The sequence below is a fragment of the Heliangelus exortis genome, chromosome 21 (genome assembly GCF_036169615.1).
Source record: "Heliangelus exortis chromosome 21, bHelExo1.hap1, whole genome shotgun sequence".
In the NCBI taxonomy this organism is placed as follows: domain Eukaryota; kingdom Metazoa; phylum Chordata; class Aves; order Apodiformes; family Trochilidae; genus Heliangelus; species Heliangelus exortis.
Genome location: NC_092442.1, coordinates 10,576,817 through 10,594,714, shown reverse-complemented (window position 1 = coordinate 10,594,714; position 17,898 = coordinate 10,576,817). Strand labels below are relative to the sequence as shown.

The 17,898-nt window shown below is 55.3% G+C and overlaps 1 protein-coding gene across 2 annotated transcripts in view; it reads left to right on the top strand.

The window, feature by feature from the left end:
* Positions 1-1,588: 1,588 nt before the first annotated feature.
* Positions 1,589-17,898, top strand: part of CLUH (clustered mitochondria homolog) — a 29,737-nt gene continuing 13,427 nt past the window's right edge. Inside the window, exons 1-9 of one of the 2 annotated variants that reach the window (XM_071764926.1) lie at positions 1,589-2,105; positions 12,095-12,291; positions 13,502-13,673; positions 13,835-13,978; positions 14,180-14,307; positions 14,939-15,093; positions 15,808-15,933; positions 16,775-16,922; positions 17,315-17,407. In XM_071764926.1, coding sequence (XP_071621027.1) covers positions 1,985-2,105; positions 12,095-12,291; positions 13,502-13,673; positions 13,835-13,978; positions 14,180-14,307; positions 14,939-15,093; positions 15,808-15,933; positions 16,775-16,922; positions 17,315-17,407 — 1,284 coding nt within the window. In that variant the 5' untranslated portion in view covers positions 1,589-1,984. Of the gene's footprint in view, positions 2,106-3,264; positions 8,416-12,094; positions 12,292-13,501; positions 13,674-13,834; positions 13,979-14,179; positions 14,308-14,938; positions 15,094-15,807; positions 15,934-16,774; positions 16,923-17,314; positions 17,408-17,898 lie in introns of those variants that run through there. The other variant, XM_071764925.1, reaches the window with a different exon arrangement.

The window sequence follows — 17,898 nt, the reverse complement described above, 5'->3', positions numbered from 1 at the left end:
AGCACCCTCCTGCTGCAGAGGCAGGTGGGCACAGGGCCCCAGGAAGGCAGATCAGAAGCATGCTGATGGACTTCCACTTTTGGGACCTAAGTGAACATTTTGGGGTCTTTGTGTGTAGCACAGTGCCTGGCTGCTGCTGCCCCGGTGAAGCCAGGCATCCTGCCCTTCCCCAGGAGCCCCAGCCCCTGCTTCCCAGCAGCCTGATGAGACAGTCTGGCTGTAGTGACGCCGCAGCCGCCTCGCTGCACGTCTGTTCTTGTCACCCTCCTGCTCTGCTGGTGTCTGGCTGCCAAGTTGTATGGAGAACACGAAGGAGAGGAGAGAAAACTGCCTGGCATCCAGAGGTTGCCTCACACTGTGGATAAGATCAGCAATGCTAGTGTGCCAGGTCTGGGTGAGCAAGAGAAACTTGGGATCAATGAGTGCAGCAGCCGGGAGGTTCCCAATGGACGACACACTCCAGAAAAGCACCAAGACAAGGGAGCCCCATCTTCTAGCTGTTTAAAAGCTGCCCTTTGCACCCCAAGGCTTGGCTTCTGCCTCTGTCCTCACTGCCATTGCCGGTGTCCCCACTCCCTGCTGCAGCCTGTGGGCAGGGGGGGCACAGAATGGGACACAGCATTGTCACCCCCCGTTCCACCTGCCTCCCCCTCCCATCTAGGGCAGGACCAGGGTGGTGAAGCTGCACATGTGGGAAGTTCACCCAACACAAGCACGAGTGGTCCCCATGGGGTGCAGTGGTGCTTCTTGCCTCTTTCTGACAGATCTCACTGACCTTGCGGCTTCTAAAAAAGATCCTCTTTCCTGTCACCACAGCTAGAGCAGGAATGAGACTATAAGACCATAGGAATTCCTCAAATCTCTGTATGTTTGCAAAACCAGAACCTTTCTCCCCCAGGGGAGGAGGGTAAGACACTGAGCCACTATCTGTATTCACTCGGGTGTTTCAAGGTCACGCAGAAGGTCGCTGTCACCCCAGTCCTTGCCAAGGCTGTAACAGGTGGTCACATCACCTCTGCCTGGGCAGAGCTGTCCTGGGGACCCTGGGAAGGCTCTGGCAGAGAGGACAGGGGGAAAGCACCTCTGGGTATAGCTCCCTTTGTCCCACAACAGCTGTGGTTGCATCGGAGTGAAAATATTCTCCTTGGCTGAGTTTGTGAATCTCATCAGAGAACAAAAGCCTGCGCCTCGTGCTGGGGACAGATGCCAAAGGTTTGGCACTGCTCTGCTTTATCTGAATGTTCCTTTTACTACAGGACACCCCAGTCAGGACGATGTTAACGCCGACTTTGCTTTTTAACCAAGTGCTTTTCAAAACGTGCTCATACCCAGCGACTAGAGTATGGAGCTGTACTTTAGGAGTCGTTGTACTATGCCTTTTCTTAATAAAGAGATTGAAATCTGCAGCGGGTCGTGCTGTCCTGTCCCGGGATCTCCAACCCCCCCTCCCCAACGTCCGCTCCTCCATCCTGGGGTCCAACCCCCGACCCCGCTTCCCCCCATGCTGCCAGACCGTGGGTCCCCGCCCTGCCTTCCCCGGCTCCGCTGAGGGTGCGGTCAGCCCCCGCCGCCCCTCCCTACGCCCCACGCCCCACGCTCAGGCCCGGCTGTCACCCCCCAGCCCGCCCGCACGGCGACCTTGCGGCCTGCGGGAAGGTCGCAGGAAGCCGGTGACCTTCAGCGGGGACCTGCGGGCCCTCCCCGGGCCGTGCTGGGCCGTGCCGTGCCGCCGCCCAGCGCCGAGCCGAGCCGAGCCGAGCCGAGCCGAGCCGGCAGCCCGCTGTCCCCCCCCCAACCCCCCCCTCCCCGCTGCGGGGCCGTCCCGCATCCCTGTCCCTGCGGGGCGGTGGTGGCGGGGCGCGGCCCCTTTAAGGCGCAGCGGGCGGGCGGGGGTTGGCCCCGGTCGCACTCCGTAGCAGCGCGCGGTGCCGCACCACGTGTCCCAGCGGCGCTGTCCTTCGCGGCGGGCGGGCGGGCGCGGCCCATGGTGATCAAAGCGGAGGAGATGCCGCCGGCAGCCGTGCCGGCCGCTGCGCAGGGCGGCGAGCAGCAGGAGCCGGCACCGCGCGGCAGGAGGCCGGCGGAGACGCAGCAGCAGCGCCCCGGTAAGGAGACACCGGGGCCTGCGGAGGGAGAGAGAGGGGGCCCGGCGGGGCCTGGCGGGGCCGGGGTGCCCGGGTGCCCGTCCCGGCGCTGCTGGAGCCGCTGCTCCTCTCCCGGCACCCGCCGGGCAGGTTGCGGGGGGCCGGCGGAGCGAGGGCTGGGGGAGCGCCTGGGGGACCGGGACGCTGCTGCCAACTCCCGGCTGCTCGCTCCTCCGGAGCGGACCGGGACCGTCCCGCCTGCCCCACCGCAGCGCCCGGGTTCCCGGCCTCCCCTCTGCAGCCCGGGGGACTCCGCTGCTCGCGGGGGAGCCCTGCCGGGGCCTGGCGCTCGCTCCGCGGCTCGGGGAGGCTCCGCGCAGTCCCGGCGCGTCCACGGTTGCCGTTGCCGGAGGCCGCGGCGCTGGCAGCAGAGCCGGAACGCGCGGTTCCCGCTGCTCATCTGCGTCTCGGCGAGACCGGGCCGGGGCCCGAGGAAGCGGCGGGGTTCCGTCCCTGGTGTGTGGAGCCCGTCCCGTCCCGGCGGAGCGGGGAGCCCCGGGCCCCGTGAAGGTGACCTTCACCGGGCCGCACCACCGCGAGGCCGCGGGGGGGAGGGGGGGAGCGGGGCGGCCCTCGTTGTGCGGTGGGTCCGGTATCGCCAGGCGGGCGTTACCGCGGCTGTCCCAGGCCACGGAGCTCCCGGGGGCGCTGACGCGGTACGGCCGCGGCCTCTCTGCTGGGGCAGGCGGGAGAGGGCTTGGACTCTCCTCGAAGTTCGGGCTGCAGGAACCACGAACACGTTGGGAAATACTCGACAGCAGGAGCTGGGGCTTCCCGGGGGAGGGCAGACGCTTGATCGAGACCTCAGCGGGAAATTACACGGTTTAACCAGTTATTTTCTGGCTGCCTGGAGCCCGAGTGGCTCACAGCAGGGACGAGGTGCAGCCCCACATCCCAACCATTCCCAGGGCTCTGGGCACCGACCCTGCCAGGCTGCCCCTGCTCTGAGTTTGGTGTGTTGTATCTTTGAGAAGTTCTCTGGTCCTCAGAGTTTTTTCTCCTGATCTTAAACGTACAAGGGAAAAAGTAGAAGCAGCATGGTTTGTGGCTGGCCTTCCTCTGGGGACACTTGTGCCCTCCAGGAGACTGACCCGCCTCTTCCTCCTACCCCTGTTTTTATGGTGTCGAGGTGAAGTTTTGAAGTTTGCCACCCAAAGCAAAGTTCATTGGCGTTTGGTGCTGGAGCAGGCTGGACCCAGTTCAGGAGTGCGGGGCTGAAAGCCTCCCCCTCTCCCTGCCCCCGGTGCCTCAAGTGGGAGGCAGGGCCCGAGTGCCAGCAACTGAGTTAAAAAGTTACGCTGTGTAATCCCTGCCTCCCAGGGCTCAAACTGATTGCTGAAGGAGGCAGGGAGGTAGAAAAATCCTTCCCGTGTGACGGCTGAGGTCTTCAGAGAGACTTCTTTCCAAGCCAGACAGAACTGTTGGAGCCCTTTCAGTCTCCTGAGTACAGAAACTCACAAAAACGTGTGCAGCTGGGGCTTCTGTGATGCCTTCTGATGGAGGCAGTGATGAATGGCATTACTTATTGTCTAGCACTAGATCAAGGGACAGCCCTTCTGTGCAGTGTTTCTTGGATTATTTTTGTTCCTGCAGTTGTAACTGCTTTAGGACAAGCTACTCTCACCTGCAAGCTCAGCAGTGCTCCTAGCTTCCATAAAATGTTTTTTCAACCTTGCCTTGCACAAAAGATTTGCTATTTCTGGCTAAGTCCCTCCATCCTCCTCCTTCCTGGACACGTCTGCCGCTCAGAAAGCGGAGGCTGCAGGTGTTGGTGGGGAGGTGCTGCGGAGGCGAGCGTGGCCCCGCGTTAGTAACAAGGTCAGAAGACTGATTCCTAATCTCAGGATCTGTTGTGGCTGTCTGTTGCCTGACCTTGGAGGTTCAATGGTGTTTTGGAAAGGGCTGAATTGCTGGCAGTCGGGTGTTTTTCATGTGCAGTTGTAACAGGCTTCAGAGTTGGAGGGATATTGTGCAAGAGAAATCTGATCACTGCCACAAGGTTAAGAAGAGGAAAGGAGTGTGATAACAGAGGGTCTGTGCAGCACAGTGGAGGCTGGGAGCACAGGGCCATCTCCAGAGCAGTTCTGCCAGTGGGAAAGCTCCCTGTTGGAAGCTTGCTGCTCTGCCTGAGCAGCCTTGCTCCTGGGCTTTCCAGCTGAAAAGTGGAAGTAAGTAGGTCAGGAACGTGAACCTGGATAAATCCACCTGCAAATGCAGAGCTGCTTCATGCACAGTAAGAACAGCATCGTGTTGCAGAGTCCTGTGTTTGCCATCTGTAAATGACTAAACTTGGCAGCACACCCCTCTCCTGGTGCAGCTTTCCGGTGCTCGCTTTGCTTTCTTGCACTCTGCTCTATTGGTTGTGTTAGTTGTTAATTCTACAAGTCTCAAAGGTCTGAAGTTCATTCACTGTTTTTAATCTGCATTTGAGCAGTAGACCTGTCCATGGGGCAGTGCTTGAGCAGAGTGCAGGAGACTAAACCCAAAGTGTGGTTACTGGCATGGTGGCTGCTGCTTTTTCAGCAGCAGGTCAGTTTGTCACCACCAGCACCAAGGCTGTCTAAGGGTTGGTGTCTGGTTGTGGCCTCTGGAGCTCACACGTGCCCGTTTGCTGGTTAAGCTTTCTGTTACATTCCCCCCTTGTACCCTTGGTGTGTCAGGGACGGGTGGGTGTCTGGCATTTCTTGACAGTTCAGCATAGGTGCACCTACAGGGGTGACAGACCTTCCCTCTTTGGGTGGGAAAATAGATCTGCAGGCACAGCAGTCAGAGTCTTTCCCAAGCTGAAGAAACAGTTGCCATGGTGCTCACCAACTGCTTGACCCATCCAGAAGGGAAAAACCCTGTGAAGCAGGGCCACTGTCCCCCAGCCTGGTGTTCTGCTGGCCCTGCTGCAGCCAGGCTGATGGGGCTGCTCACTGCCTCGTGCTCTCACTGTCTCAGTAGCTTTCTGAAACTTTAGGTTTAACTTAGGTTAGGTGCCAGAAATAAATACTTGGAGAATTACCGACTGATTCCCAGTGTCAGTCTGAAATGCGATTCCTTCATCCCACTCTTTTCTCCTGAAATTTGAGAAACATGCTCTTCCTGACATGGGTGATGTTTTTGTTGGTGCTGATCTTTGCACTTTGCTTTAGCTCCTAGTCTTTGCTCCCGATTTCTGTGATGTTTGAGTTGCACGTGCTGGCTCAGGGTCACGCAGCCAGCTTGTTTCAGGACTGAGCTTCCAGGATATTGGCCAGATAGGAAGTTTACAAACACATTCAAATGCAGCTCCCAGATGCGGAGAGTGTGGTGTGGATAACTTGGGGTGCCAAATGCAAAGCATGAGGCATTTCAGTGGCCTCTGAGTGCCTGTGCCAGCAGCTGTGGGCTCCCTTGAATGCCCTGGGCATGGCTGTAGTGCAAACATCCCAGTATCAACACCAGTGCAGGAAAGCCACAAGCTCCTCAATAGGCTGGAATGTGGCTTGAGTTGTTTAGGTCTGTGCACCCAAAGTATAAGAGGGAGGAATGAATAATTTCCCTGGTTGCCATCTCTGGGCAGTCAGTACTGCAGGAGAGGCATCCAGAGCAGTGAGTGTCCCCAGCCTTGTGGTGGGCAGTGCTTATACCTCTGCCCACATGGGGATTATAACCAGTTTGGATTGGGCCCTTGTAAAAGAAGTGCTTGTTACACACAAAGTGCTAAAAGTTCCCTGGCAGCTGTGGTTCAACTGGGGAGGCAGAGGGAGGCACCCCTGTTCTGGGAGGATGTCCCCTAATGGGCTGTCCTGCAAAAACGTTTCCATTAGGGCCATCTCTGGAGGTAATTAAGTCAATCTATTTGTACGTATTAAACTGTTTATTTATTTTAATTCATTTTTCAGCTAAAATTTAATTTGCATTTGTATTGTGCACTGGAGGAGCAGCCAAAGGATATGGAGTGGGAGAGGCTTCTCTGCTGGTTCCTCTTCCCTGTAAATGACTGCAGGAGCTGGCTAGCTTTCCTGTGGAGAGCTTTTGCTGTTTTCCACCCAGTTTCTGCCTTTTTCCTGGAGGTTCTGGGTGCTGCTCCTGGCCTTCCCAGGGCTTTCTTTGTAGGAGGGATTGTCCTTCCCCTGTCTGTGTTGTGTTGGCCTTGAGCAAAGTCATCACATGAGCTGTGTCATCTCAGCTTTGTTCTAGTTTTGAGATTCTTGTGCTAGGGATGTGGCATGTATTTTTTTCTGCTCAGTGCAGGGCTGGGGCCCATCCTTTATGAAGCTGTGTCGGGGGCTCAGGAGACTGCCTGAGGAATCCCCTGGCTGTGAAGGGTGGTTGGGTTTGCTGGCCAGGATGAAGGCTTCCCCAGGAACTTCAGTTCTGCCTGGCAGCTCTGGCACGTCACCTCGTGTGTTTCAAAGATCCGGGTCACTGAGTGTGTCCCCATAAACTGGGGCCCAAGTATCTGGATGCTGAGCAGGTGTGTGTGTGCTGAGGGGCAGGATGCTGGGGGAATGGCTGTGGGGAAGGCGAGGGGCAGGCAGCCATGGCCTGGCCATGCTGTGGCCTCCCCGGCATGCCTGGCGCTCGCAGAAATCTGCAGCTCTGTAATCCCTGCTTCCTTTGCTGGGATTTCTGAAACAGCGTGGCGAGAGGAGTGGTGTTTGGGGGCTTTGTGTGTGGTTTTTTTCAGCTGTTTGTGTTTGATATGGTGGAGCAGGGTGAGAGGACAGAGAATTCGCCTGGGAACTGCTGTCTGGTTCACTGCCTGGCTGTTTTGTGCTCGCCTGCTTAGTATGGATGGCTGTGCCCAGGCCCAGGCGTGCCACAGTCACTCCCCTCGCCTTGTAATTCAATGCATCTCACTTGTGTGCAGGTTTGGCAGTGCTGAGGTGCCCCAGCACTCATCCCATGCTGCACTGGTGCAGCGCTGGGGATCGGGATATTTATATCCACCCTGGTCTGGGGCGGTCGGTCTGGCATCCCTGGGCAAGTGCTCCTGAGGAGCCTCTTAGAGACGTGCTTGCTTTTATTCTGGCGTGGAGGGGAGAGGAGAACTTCAGCTGCTGGAGCCACTTTGGGGCTTCGTGGATATCGTGAGGGTGTGAGCGTGGCGGTCGGGGAGAGGAGCGAAGGTGTGGGGTGGGTGAAGGTCACTGGGCAGCACTTTGGGAGAGCTGCTCTCAGCCCAGAGCCTGTTCTGGTGAGCTGAGGGTAAGCAGGACACCACACTGAGGCAGCTGCTGGTCCTCTGCCTCCCACCACCCTTGGGCCAAGCGGGAGTTCTTTTTGGAGAAGGCGTCTGACTGCGTGAGAAGGCGAGCAGGTCCGGGCTGTGGAGGGTGAGGGCTGCTGCATGGGAGTGTGCCTTGTGGGGACTTCAATATATGTGTGCAAACGAGATTTGCAAACAAAACTAACTTTTCTGTATGAGCCAGGCTGTTGGTGATCATGGGGAACGGCCTCTTTGCAAACTGCTGCAGGCAGGTGACCGATCTCCTCTTCCAGACACGCAGCTGCAACTCACCCGATGAGCGCTCGCCCCTCTTACCAAAGCCTCCCCCGAGCAGCTGCCCAGAGGTGCCAGAAGCTGCCCAGTGTGCTGGGCCATATCCAGACATCATCCCCAGCGAGGCAGCGACTGGAAGCCTGCAGAAATGCACCAAATACATCCAAGACCTGTCTGAGACCAACAGCAAAGAAGAAATGGTGCCAGACTGTGAAAAGAGCTGTGTGGGACCCGGCACTGTCACTGCTGGCCCACCCCAGCAGGCAGAGGCATCCCGTGGGGTGGCTGTCCTTCCAGCCGACCTTGGAGAAGGGCCGGCGGGGCTGGTTGATCATGCTCAGTCGCTTGAGGCCCGCCAGAGCTGTGTGAAACCTGAGGACAGCAGCTCAGCCCATAGATCCTGCCACTGGGAGAAGCACGTGGCAGCAGCTGGTGGGGGGGATGCAGCCCCACCACACACTGAACGGGGCCACACTGAGGGACGAGCAGCCTTGAGGTTAGACAGAGCCCAAATGGGTCCGGACAATGTGCCAGAACACAGAGGTGTTGCTCCTTCCCCAGGGAGGCCTGGAACACCTTCCTTTGCTCTGCCAGCAAGTGTGGGGAAAACCCCAGCAGCCCCAAGGACAGTCGTGCTGCCTTGCGAGGTGTCATCAAAGGCACGGGACACAAGTACTGGTTTGGTTGTGATGGGCCCTGCTGCCTGCCCCAGCACCTCTAATCCTGACTCTCAGGTGCAGACACTGCCCTCAAAGCAGCAGAAGAAGAAGAGGAAGAAAAAGAAGCTCACACTTCTAGGTGCTCAGTGTGGCACACTGTCCTGCTCTGTGCAGCCAAAAGGCTTTGTGCCTGTCATGGGGGTGGGTGGCTGTGGGTGCCTGTGGGATGGGGCAGGATGAAGGAGGGGGGAGGCCAGGTGGCATCTTAATTTCATGGCAGAAGGAAAAACAGAAATGTGGAGAGATATCCCACCCAGGGTGTGTACCACAGAGGGACCTGTCGGTGCCTTGTCCCTGTCAGCAAAACAAACATAAGGCAGTTTTGCTTTTTTTTTTTTTTTTCTTAATTCATAAGGCAAATCCTTCTCTTGTTTGTGACTGCAAACGTGGTTCTGGTAAAGGATGGGAGTGTATCTGCCAGGCCTGGCTGGCAGCAGCACAGGCAACAGCGAGGGGCCAAGCTGCTCAGAGCCTTTGCCTCCTTGCAGCCACACAGGTGGGAGGAAAGCCTGACCTGCAGGGATGGAGCAGCTCTGCAGCTGCCCTGAGCACAGGGATGGGGATGTTCCTTCTCCTCCTTCTCCTGGTGCGTCTTCCCAGTGCTGTGGGGACTGCGGGGCCAAGCTGGGTGCTGCAGTGTGGGGGAGGAGAAGCCCCTTGACCACATCTTGCTTTCTTCCTCTGCCACATCTCCAGGATCTGGCCTAGCATAGCTGGTGCCCATGCCAGTCTCTCTAATGTAGTACCAAATGGTAACTCAGAGCAGCTTTTGTCCTTTTCAGGACTTCTACAACGTGCAGAACTCAGATTATTATATAAGTCAATTTCAGTTTAAGTCATGGTCAGTTTTTGCCTTGCTATCACTATGTTTTGTTCTTGTTGAGTCCTGGTGCAGTGGCTGAATTTTGGTCTCCGCTGACTTTGGTTTAGATTTGTTAACTAATACTCCCCCTGATCTCTGCTGTCAGTTGCTGCCTGCAGCCTGTGTCCAGGTTTACCCTCTTTAGTGCTGGGTGGGCTGTGGAGGTGCCCACCACCTCTGCAGGGTGGCTTCAGGCAGAAGCCTGATTGAAGAGCTGTCACCTTGGCGTGCCTGCTCCTTGGCCAGGTGCAAAGATGAAGATTAATCCTTACCCTGATCCTCTCTGCCCAGTACAAGCAGGGTCAGGCAGTTGGTTCCTCCCAGCGAGATGGTGCCCGTGCCACCTCCTCCCTCTTCAGTGGTTTGCTTTGCCCATTCTCCTGACACTTGAGTCTTGTGTACACTTGAGGTTTGCTTGTGCTGTGCTGTGAGTAGCAATGAGAACATCGTGTGACAGCTGGGCTGGCAGCCAGCAACACCAGAGCCTCTGCCATGGGTATCAGCCAAGGGATGAAAGGAGGAGGGTCCTTGCTGGGATGCTGGCACATGCATGACAGGGGAGACTGGAAGCTGTGGCCCTTGGTTGAGACCACAAAATAGCATCTGAAGGGTGAGACACAGGAGGAGGGACACTGGGACAGGTAGCCTGGCTGGGAGTGAGAGCAGGGAGATGGGCTGGCACAGCCCACACCTCAGCACCAGATGTTTGTGAGGAGCACCTCGAGGTTGGAATCTGATGCTGTCAAAAAGGATCTTTGGTCGTGGAGAGGTGGAGTCCAGGGGTCTTGGGGTGGTGGGCAGCACTGCTGTGCCTGGTTTCTGCCCTTGGCTGCTGCCACAGTGGTTGAAGATGGGCTGTGGGGTCTTTGGGTAGCACTGTGTCCTTCCTCATAGCCAGGTTCTGCCTCCCCTTTCTGGCTGCTACAGCAGGAGCTCAGTGATCCTGGCCTGCCTGGGTGCCATCCTGTCTCTGGTGCTGGTAGCCCTGGGTGCAGTGTTTCTGCGATAGCTCTGCTGCTCTCCCTCCTCATCCCTGCATGTTCAGGCTCTGGGAAGGAGCCCGGCTGTGCTGGCAGGAGGGTGTGACAAGGGGCTGTCCCCAGCCCTCCAGGCATGCTGTGGTTTTTTTTTAAAACCATGTCTCTCGGGGCACTCTTGTGTGGAGTTTTTCTTCCTCCTTTCCAGCATGACTGCAGTTTGCTAGAGCCAGAGCCAAGTCTCTTGCCTGGCTTGCCCGTGGTTTTATCTGTCAAAGAAATGAGCAGCTCACATTGGGGACATACACAAAGTGACAGGGACCATGAGCAGCAGCTGCTGAGATGCTGAGGGCAGCAGAGGCTGGTGTAGGAAGCTCTGCTACCTGCTGCCTTTTGGAATGGGTGTGCTGTCCTTGTGCTTCTGGCTCTTTCACCATGTCGTAATTCAGCCCTGACAGCCATCTCTGAGGTGGGTTTGCTGTTGGCATTTGCATATGGAGCAGGAGTGTGACCCTCTGGGGACACTTGTGCAGGGCTGGTTGCTGCAGCCTCGTGTGTGCTCCAGAGGCGTGCAAGGGCAGAGGCAGCCTTTCCATCCCTGTTCTATATGGTGAGGGCTGGATGACTTCTCTGGGCTGCTGGGGCAGTTGGGGCTGATGGGCGAGAACTGGTGGTGATAGCTTGAGCTGCCATCATCCCTGGAGTGCAGCTGGGGCTGTGCTAGGATATGAGGACGAGGAAGGGATACCTGGCTGGAGGACTTTGATTTGGTGGTCATCAGCCTCAGGGTCTTAACCTGGCATTGAGCCACCCCTAGCCACAGCAGCCTTTTGGGAAAGCTGTTCCTGCTGCTCAGGAAAGTCCGGAGGTTCCATCTGCACCACCTGCAAATGGGTGCCTGGAGCACCAAGCTGGAACCACCATCTGTGGCCAGGGTCCTGGGAGTGTGCTAGTCTGACACCCACTCCCATTTAGCCTTCCCTGCCCGGGTGGGTGGATCTCAGCAGTGCCCTGCTCCCTGAGGGAGGCAGGGACATCTCCTCCTTCTCTCAGGGGTGTCACCAGGGGCACTTTTCAGCTTACCCTGGCATCCCCTTGGTTTTTCTCAGCATGGTCCCCTGCCTGGTTTGGTGGGTGTAGGCTGCTGCAGGAGAGCAGCAGCTTCCTAGATCTGATCAGCTCTCTGGTGTTATCTGCCTTACTGGAAAAGGAAACAGTCCATGGTGGGAGCAGGGAAATAGGTGCAGATTTCTCCCCATCCCCATGATGCATCTGTCAGAATGAGCATTTACAGTGTCGTCACCCTTTCTCTTGAACAAAACTGCTTAGGCAAAGCCTCGCCCTGGCACCATAGGATCTCAGTGAAGTATTTTGGCTGTGCTGGGGGTGGCCAGATGCAGGCAGGGCCGTGGGAGCTGTGTGTGCCTGTGGGGTAACCCGGCTGCCACGTGATGTGGGGCTCAGTGCTGCCGTCGCTTCCCCTCCCTTCTCCCCTGGCTGAGCTGTGCCCTACCAGGAGGTATGTCAGGAGCTGTGTAACATGTTGGTGCAGAGGTTACAGCTGCCTCTGGGCCACAGAGCACCCCACCCCCATTTCTTTTAATTAAGAGGCTTCTTAAGACTAAGTTGAATGTGTTGTACGCTGACCCATCCTTCCTGCTCTCCTTCCCTCCCCTCTCTGCTCAGGGCTGGTGGAAGATGCAAACCCCGCAGGCCACAGAGCACATGAATTATGCTGTGAGGAGCAGGGCCTGACACAGTAAACACCAAGTGCTGAGTAAAATGCTCACTGCCTTTAACCCCCGGTTCTCCTGGGCTGGCCAGAGGCTGATGGTGGGGTCTGATCCTGTCTCTCCAGCCACACAGGGAGGGCCCTCCCTTTGCTCAGCCCTTGTCTAAATCCCTCTCTTCCCGCCCAGAGCACCCGCCCGGGCTGGCACTGATGAATGGCAGCGGCCCACACGAGAGCCTGAGGGGCGAGAAGGACGCCAGGCAGAACGGCCACGAGGAGGCTGACCCGGGAGAGGATGGGAATGACCAGGAGGTCATTGTCATACAGGACACAGGATTCACCGTCAAGATCTATGCTCCAGGGGTAGAGCCCTTTTCCCTGCAGGTACCAGCCAGGGGGCAACTGAGGAGGGAAGTGTTGGTGCCAGGGCACAGGCAGCACTGTCCCTGCTGTCCCTTCAGCCAGGCTGGGGTGGGGACAGGCGACTGTGCCCAGGAAGGGCCCTGATAAACCTCACCACCTTCGGGCTGGTCACAGCTCCCTGACTTGTCTGATCTCTGGGACTTAGCAGGGAAGCAGGCATCAAGGCCTGGAGAGGGTGGGAGAGAAGCTGCTGGAGCAGAGGCTCTGAGGGAAAAGGGGAGGGAGAGGTGGGCTGTCCAGCACAGACCTGCCCAGGTTCACAGGGATGGGTGGGTGGTGTGTTCTGGATCCCAGGTGTGCATGGGGGAAATGGCCTTCCCACTCCTGGCCTGTTTTAGAGGAGGGAGGTGGAAACACGATTTCTGGGTCTGATTCTCAGGAAAGGAAAATCTCTTGTTTGTCCTGTGGTGTTGGCAAGATTCTCCCTGGGGCTCACCTGGGTTTGGTACAGGAACAGGTGCTACCACAGCTCAGGCACCAGCCTGGGGCTCAGGGAGCAATGCAGTCTCTGCTTCCTCTCTGCACAGGGAGCTCTGCTCTGCGTGTGTCATGGATGGTGACATGTTCTGCCAGATCAGGACAGGCTTTGACACGCCTAGCTGATACTCTGATTTACTTGATACTTCATCAAAAACCATTTGAATGAAGTGTCTCTAATTTTGGGGAGGGGCACCTGGAGCAGTGATTTACATTCCCCTTGGAACTAGCTTTAACTCAGCCTGGCCTTTTCCTCCTGTAAATCCCCTTGGCTGTTATATTTAATAGGCTAATAATAGCAGGCCATGCAGTTTACAGAAACTACCCTGCATCCTCCTGGTTGGAGAGAAGTGTAAGCACTGCTGGAGCAGGGCAGGGGGGTGGGAGCAGCCCTGGTGCACAGGCCAGGGTGGTTTCTTGTGCCATGGGAGCCATGCTTGCAGGCAGCATGCCCTGGAGGTGTGTCACCTCTGGATGCTGAGCCCTGTGGGTTGGAGATGGGGTGGCCAACCCTACCAGGGGTGGCAGTGCCTTCCAACAGGACAGAGTGATCCTTCTGTGAGAGAGAGCTAGAGTCTGATTTTCCAGGCCTGGAGAGGTACAAGAGGTTTTGGATTCTGCAGCAGAGGGACACAGGATGGCAAGAACATGCATGAGGACTGAGAATAACTGCCTGGGTTCTTCCCGTCCTAAGGTGTCTCCTCAAGAGATGGTGCAAGAGATCCACCAAGTTTTGATGGACCGTGAGGATACCTGCCATCGGACGTGCTTCTCTCTGCAGCTGGATGGCAACGTCCTCGATAACTTTGCTGAGCTCAAAACTATTGAAGGACTGCAGGAGGGCTCGCTGCTGAAAGTGGTGGAAGGCAAGTTCCTTAGACCTGGGGAGGGAACAAGTCAGGGTTTTCATGGGAAGTGGTCTCAGCCTCCTGGCAGCTGTTCCCTGTAGTACCTTTGTGAGACCTGTGTGCCAAAGGAGTGAGCAGCTTTGTAATTCCAGTTTCTTTCCTCCCTTTTTGCTCATCAGAGCCATACACAGTGCGAGAAGCCAGGATACACGTGCGTCACATTCGGGACCTTCTGAAGAGTCTTGACCCCTCAGATGCTTTCAATGGTGTGGACTGTAATTCATTATCCTTCCTGAGTGTCTTCACTGAAGGAGACCTGGGAGGTATGAGGAAAAAAGGCTTCTCTAGTGTGGGTGGTGTTTCCATCCCCCCGACTCCTTGAGTTGTTAAAACACATAACAATTGTCTGTCCCACATCATTCAGGAGTGCAGAGAAACACCTGGATCCCTTTTGTGTCCAGTATTTACTGGAGGAGGGAACACTGTGTTTCTCAGTGCTGACTTTCTATCTCTGTTCATTCCAGACAGTGGAAAACGAAAGAAGAAAGGTACTGAAATGGATCAAATTGACTGCACCCCTCCTGAACATATCCTGCCAGGTAGCAAAGAGAGGCCTCTGTGTGCCCTCCAGCCCCAGAACAGAGACTGGAAGGTAGAGTCACTAAAACAGCTACCCACATGTTTCTTGCAGCAAAGTGGTGTTTGGGGATTGAAAGCTGCTCTCAGGTGGACTTTGGGGTTTGCTCTGCTTGATGCTTAATGAGTGCTGGAATAGCACTGGTTAGCCAAAGGAATAAAGTCCAAGAGTCTATGTGCAAAACACTGGACAGACAGTCGACATCTGCAGAGTGTCAAGTGGCCAGTCTTGTTGGGAGGGGTGGCAGGAAAGCTGTATTTTTCTGCAGAGACCTGGAGGCAGGATCTGCAGATCACTAAAAATTACCCGTGGCTTTCCCATACCCTCCCACTGGGGTTTTGGTTTGGAAGCTGCCACTGGAAAACCAGTACAGCAAGAACTCCATGCCTGGTGCAGCCCAAGGCCCAGGGTGTCTCTTTTTACCAGTGTCTTATGGTGTGAGAGGCAGCACAGTGAGGCTGATGAGGGGACTGCCAGTGCTCCAAGAAGGCTGTGCTCTGGGAACAGTCTTGGTTTGTTGGCTCTGCTTCTGGGACCAAGCGAGGGTGGCAGGCTGAGGGATGCTGGCCTGTAAAGGGATTGGCTCTGTAACTGAAGGGAATTAATTCCTGCTGACAGGAATGTCTTCTGTTGTGTCTTTCTCTAGCCCTTGCAGTGCCTAAAGGTACTTACCATGAGTGGCTGGAACCCTCCTCCCGGGAACCGCAAGATGCACGGGGACCTGATGTACCTGTACGTCATCACGGTGGAGGATCGGCACGTCAGCATCACTGCGTCCACCCGAGGCTTCTACTTGAATCAGTGAGTAACCAAGGTTTCCCCTCTCCTGCCCTGCAGGAGGGAGTTTCCTACAGTCGACTGGAAAAGAACACACAACAAACTATTGCTGCTTTTTTGTTTTGTTTTGGTGGAAAACGGCCCGTTGTAATTCGCTGCTTGGGTAGGTTTGTAGGAGTTGCTCTACTGGATTGGGCTGCTCAGGTAGACCTGGTACCATTTTTCTGCAATGGATAAAAGCCTGATGCTCTAGGGAAAGTTTAAACTTCCCATAATGTCATCAGCTAATTAGAGAATTTTGAGTTGGGAGGAAATTCCTTCTTGACCATTGCAACTATCTCATTTTGCCCTCCAGCAAAAACACAGCCTGTCAGAACTTCCCAAGATGGGCAAGAGTTTTGAGTGGATTTTTTTTTTTTTTTTTTAAGTATTACTTTTTAAACAGTGACTACAGTGCTGTGCCTTTAGAGTGGCTGTTCTGAGGGAGGGCAGAGCCCATCCAGCCCAGCAGCCTGTAACAGAGACCTGTTGAATTGAGGGTGGGCAGGAGAGAACTTCAGAGCAGCAAACCTGCTGTGCAAAATTCAAGGACATTTCCAGCTCTCTCATTGCAAGCAAGGGGCTGTTGCACAGGCCTGCCACCCCATGCATGTCTGGGATCTGTCATTCATGTGACACATTCTTGGGAAGTATCTGGTGTGACAATGGCATGTGACTTTCTTTTTTTTTCTCTTGCAGATCTACTGCATACAACTTCAATCCCAAACCTGCAAACCCCAGCTTTCTCAGTCATTCCTTGGTGGAACTACTTAACCAGATCAGCCCTACCTTCAAAAAAAACTTCTCTGCTCTGCAGAAGAAACGGTAGCAGCACTTTTTCCTCTCTAGCTGCCTTGGGTGGTCTGGGGTGGAGCTGCTGTGTGAGGCTCAGTGAGGTGGTTGGTTCTGAGGAATCTGGATGCCACTCCTGTGTTGTGAGGACTCCTCTATAGCTGACTCTGTCTGTTGGCTGTGTGCCTCATGGCTGAGGTGGTGAGTTGCTGGCTAGGCAGGAGCAGAGAGCTGGTGTGAAGCTGGTACCTGCTCAGTAGGTACTTCTCCCCTGAATCAAAAAAAAAGATTGAAGCATAACATACAGGGAAAGAACACAAGAGGGCTTTGTGTAGGCATGCAATTGAGTGAGAATAATTATTTTAAACACGTCTGTGCTTGTTCATTTTCTCTAATTTCCTGTAGCTCCTATAATAATAATAATAAAAGAATAATGTATTGTTTTATTCTCCTGCCCTTGCTGCAGGGGCTGTTTATTCTGCTCCAGGACAGTGGGTCCCCTGCAGAAGCCTGTCATTCTTTAGAGTCAACTTAATGAACTGCCTCAGCTCAGCAGGGTGCAAATTGACAGGAATATTGTGTGGCTTTCAGGAGCTCTGCTTCTGCTCTCATTAAGAAGATGGAAGTGACACTAGACAAGGGCTGGAAATTAGCAGCAGGCTCCAGCCACCACTGTGACTATCTGGTCATTTAAAAATTACTATGCTGTATTGCTTCTTGGCCAGAAGTAAATACAGATGAGACTCCTGCACCTGCTGAGAGCAGACAGATTACATAGGAAGCCATTTGGTGATGTTGCAGCAGAGGGAAGATTCTCAGAATAGAAAGAAATCTTCCTTTGGAAAACCCCTGATTGTTTTCACTCCCAACCTAGGGTTCAGAGACACCCTTTTGAAAGGATAGCCACTCCTTTCCAAGTGTACAGCTGGACAGCTCCACAAGCAGAGCATGCCATGGACTGTGTCCGGGCAGAAGATGCCTACACTTCTCGACTGGGCTATGAAGAGCACATCCCTGGACAGGTACTGCTCTGGCTCTGCTTCCCAGTGCTGGCAGCAGCTTTGCTGGCAACTGGTTAATTCATCACAAGCAGACCTCTGCTACTTGTAGAAGGGCTTTGCTCATCATTTGCTCACTCCCTGTGGGAGTTCTTCAAGACTGCCCTTGGCTATAGGGGTTGGGCTGATCAGGTAACTCCAGAGCCAGCAAGCTGCTATTTCACTTACACTGTGCTGCATCAGCTGGGCTAATGTAAGATCTACCCCAAACTGAGTGTTCATTCCTGCTGCTACTTCACCTCCTCTGATTTCCATGGCAGCCTGAATTCTCGCCCCTTCCCCTCCCTTCTCTCACAAAAGGCCTTGTAAAGCAGAAGCCCAATGCACTGCTTCCCACAAGGCTTTGACTCTTTCAGACCAGAGACTGGAACGAGGAGCTGCAGACCACACGAGAGCTGCCACGCAAGAACCTGCCCGAGAGGCTGCTGAGAGAACGAGCCATTTTCAAGGTAATCTGGGGATGTGCAGGCAGCTCCTCACACAGCCCCTTCTCTGTTGGATCTGGATGCTTCACCTGGGCCACCCTTTAGAAGCTGACAGGGGAGAGTTCCCATTTGTGAACCGAGGGGTCTTGTTCTCTCCCGTGTCTGCCTTCTGCTCCCTGGAAGGAAGTGGAAGGATAATGTTCCCTGACCCTATGTCTCCCTGCTGACCCCAAGGCAGCTGCCTCCTGGTGCTCTGCTGGTCTCTCTGATCATTCCTGTGGGTGGGTGGGAGGAACTAGGACACACTTATACCTAAGCTGTCCTCTGCCAAGAGCTAATGAGACTGAGCCATGCTAATCCCTAATATTCTGGCTCCTGGAGCTGGTATCTGAGCCACTAGCCAGGCTGACAAAGGTGAGCTGCCTGCTGGAAGGCCATCAGGGGGGAGGAGTGAAGGAAAAATTTGTGTGGAGTTTTGAGAGCAAGGTGCTCGGAGGGTGGGAGCCCTTCCTCAC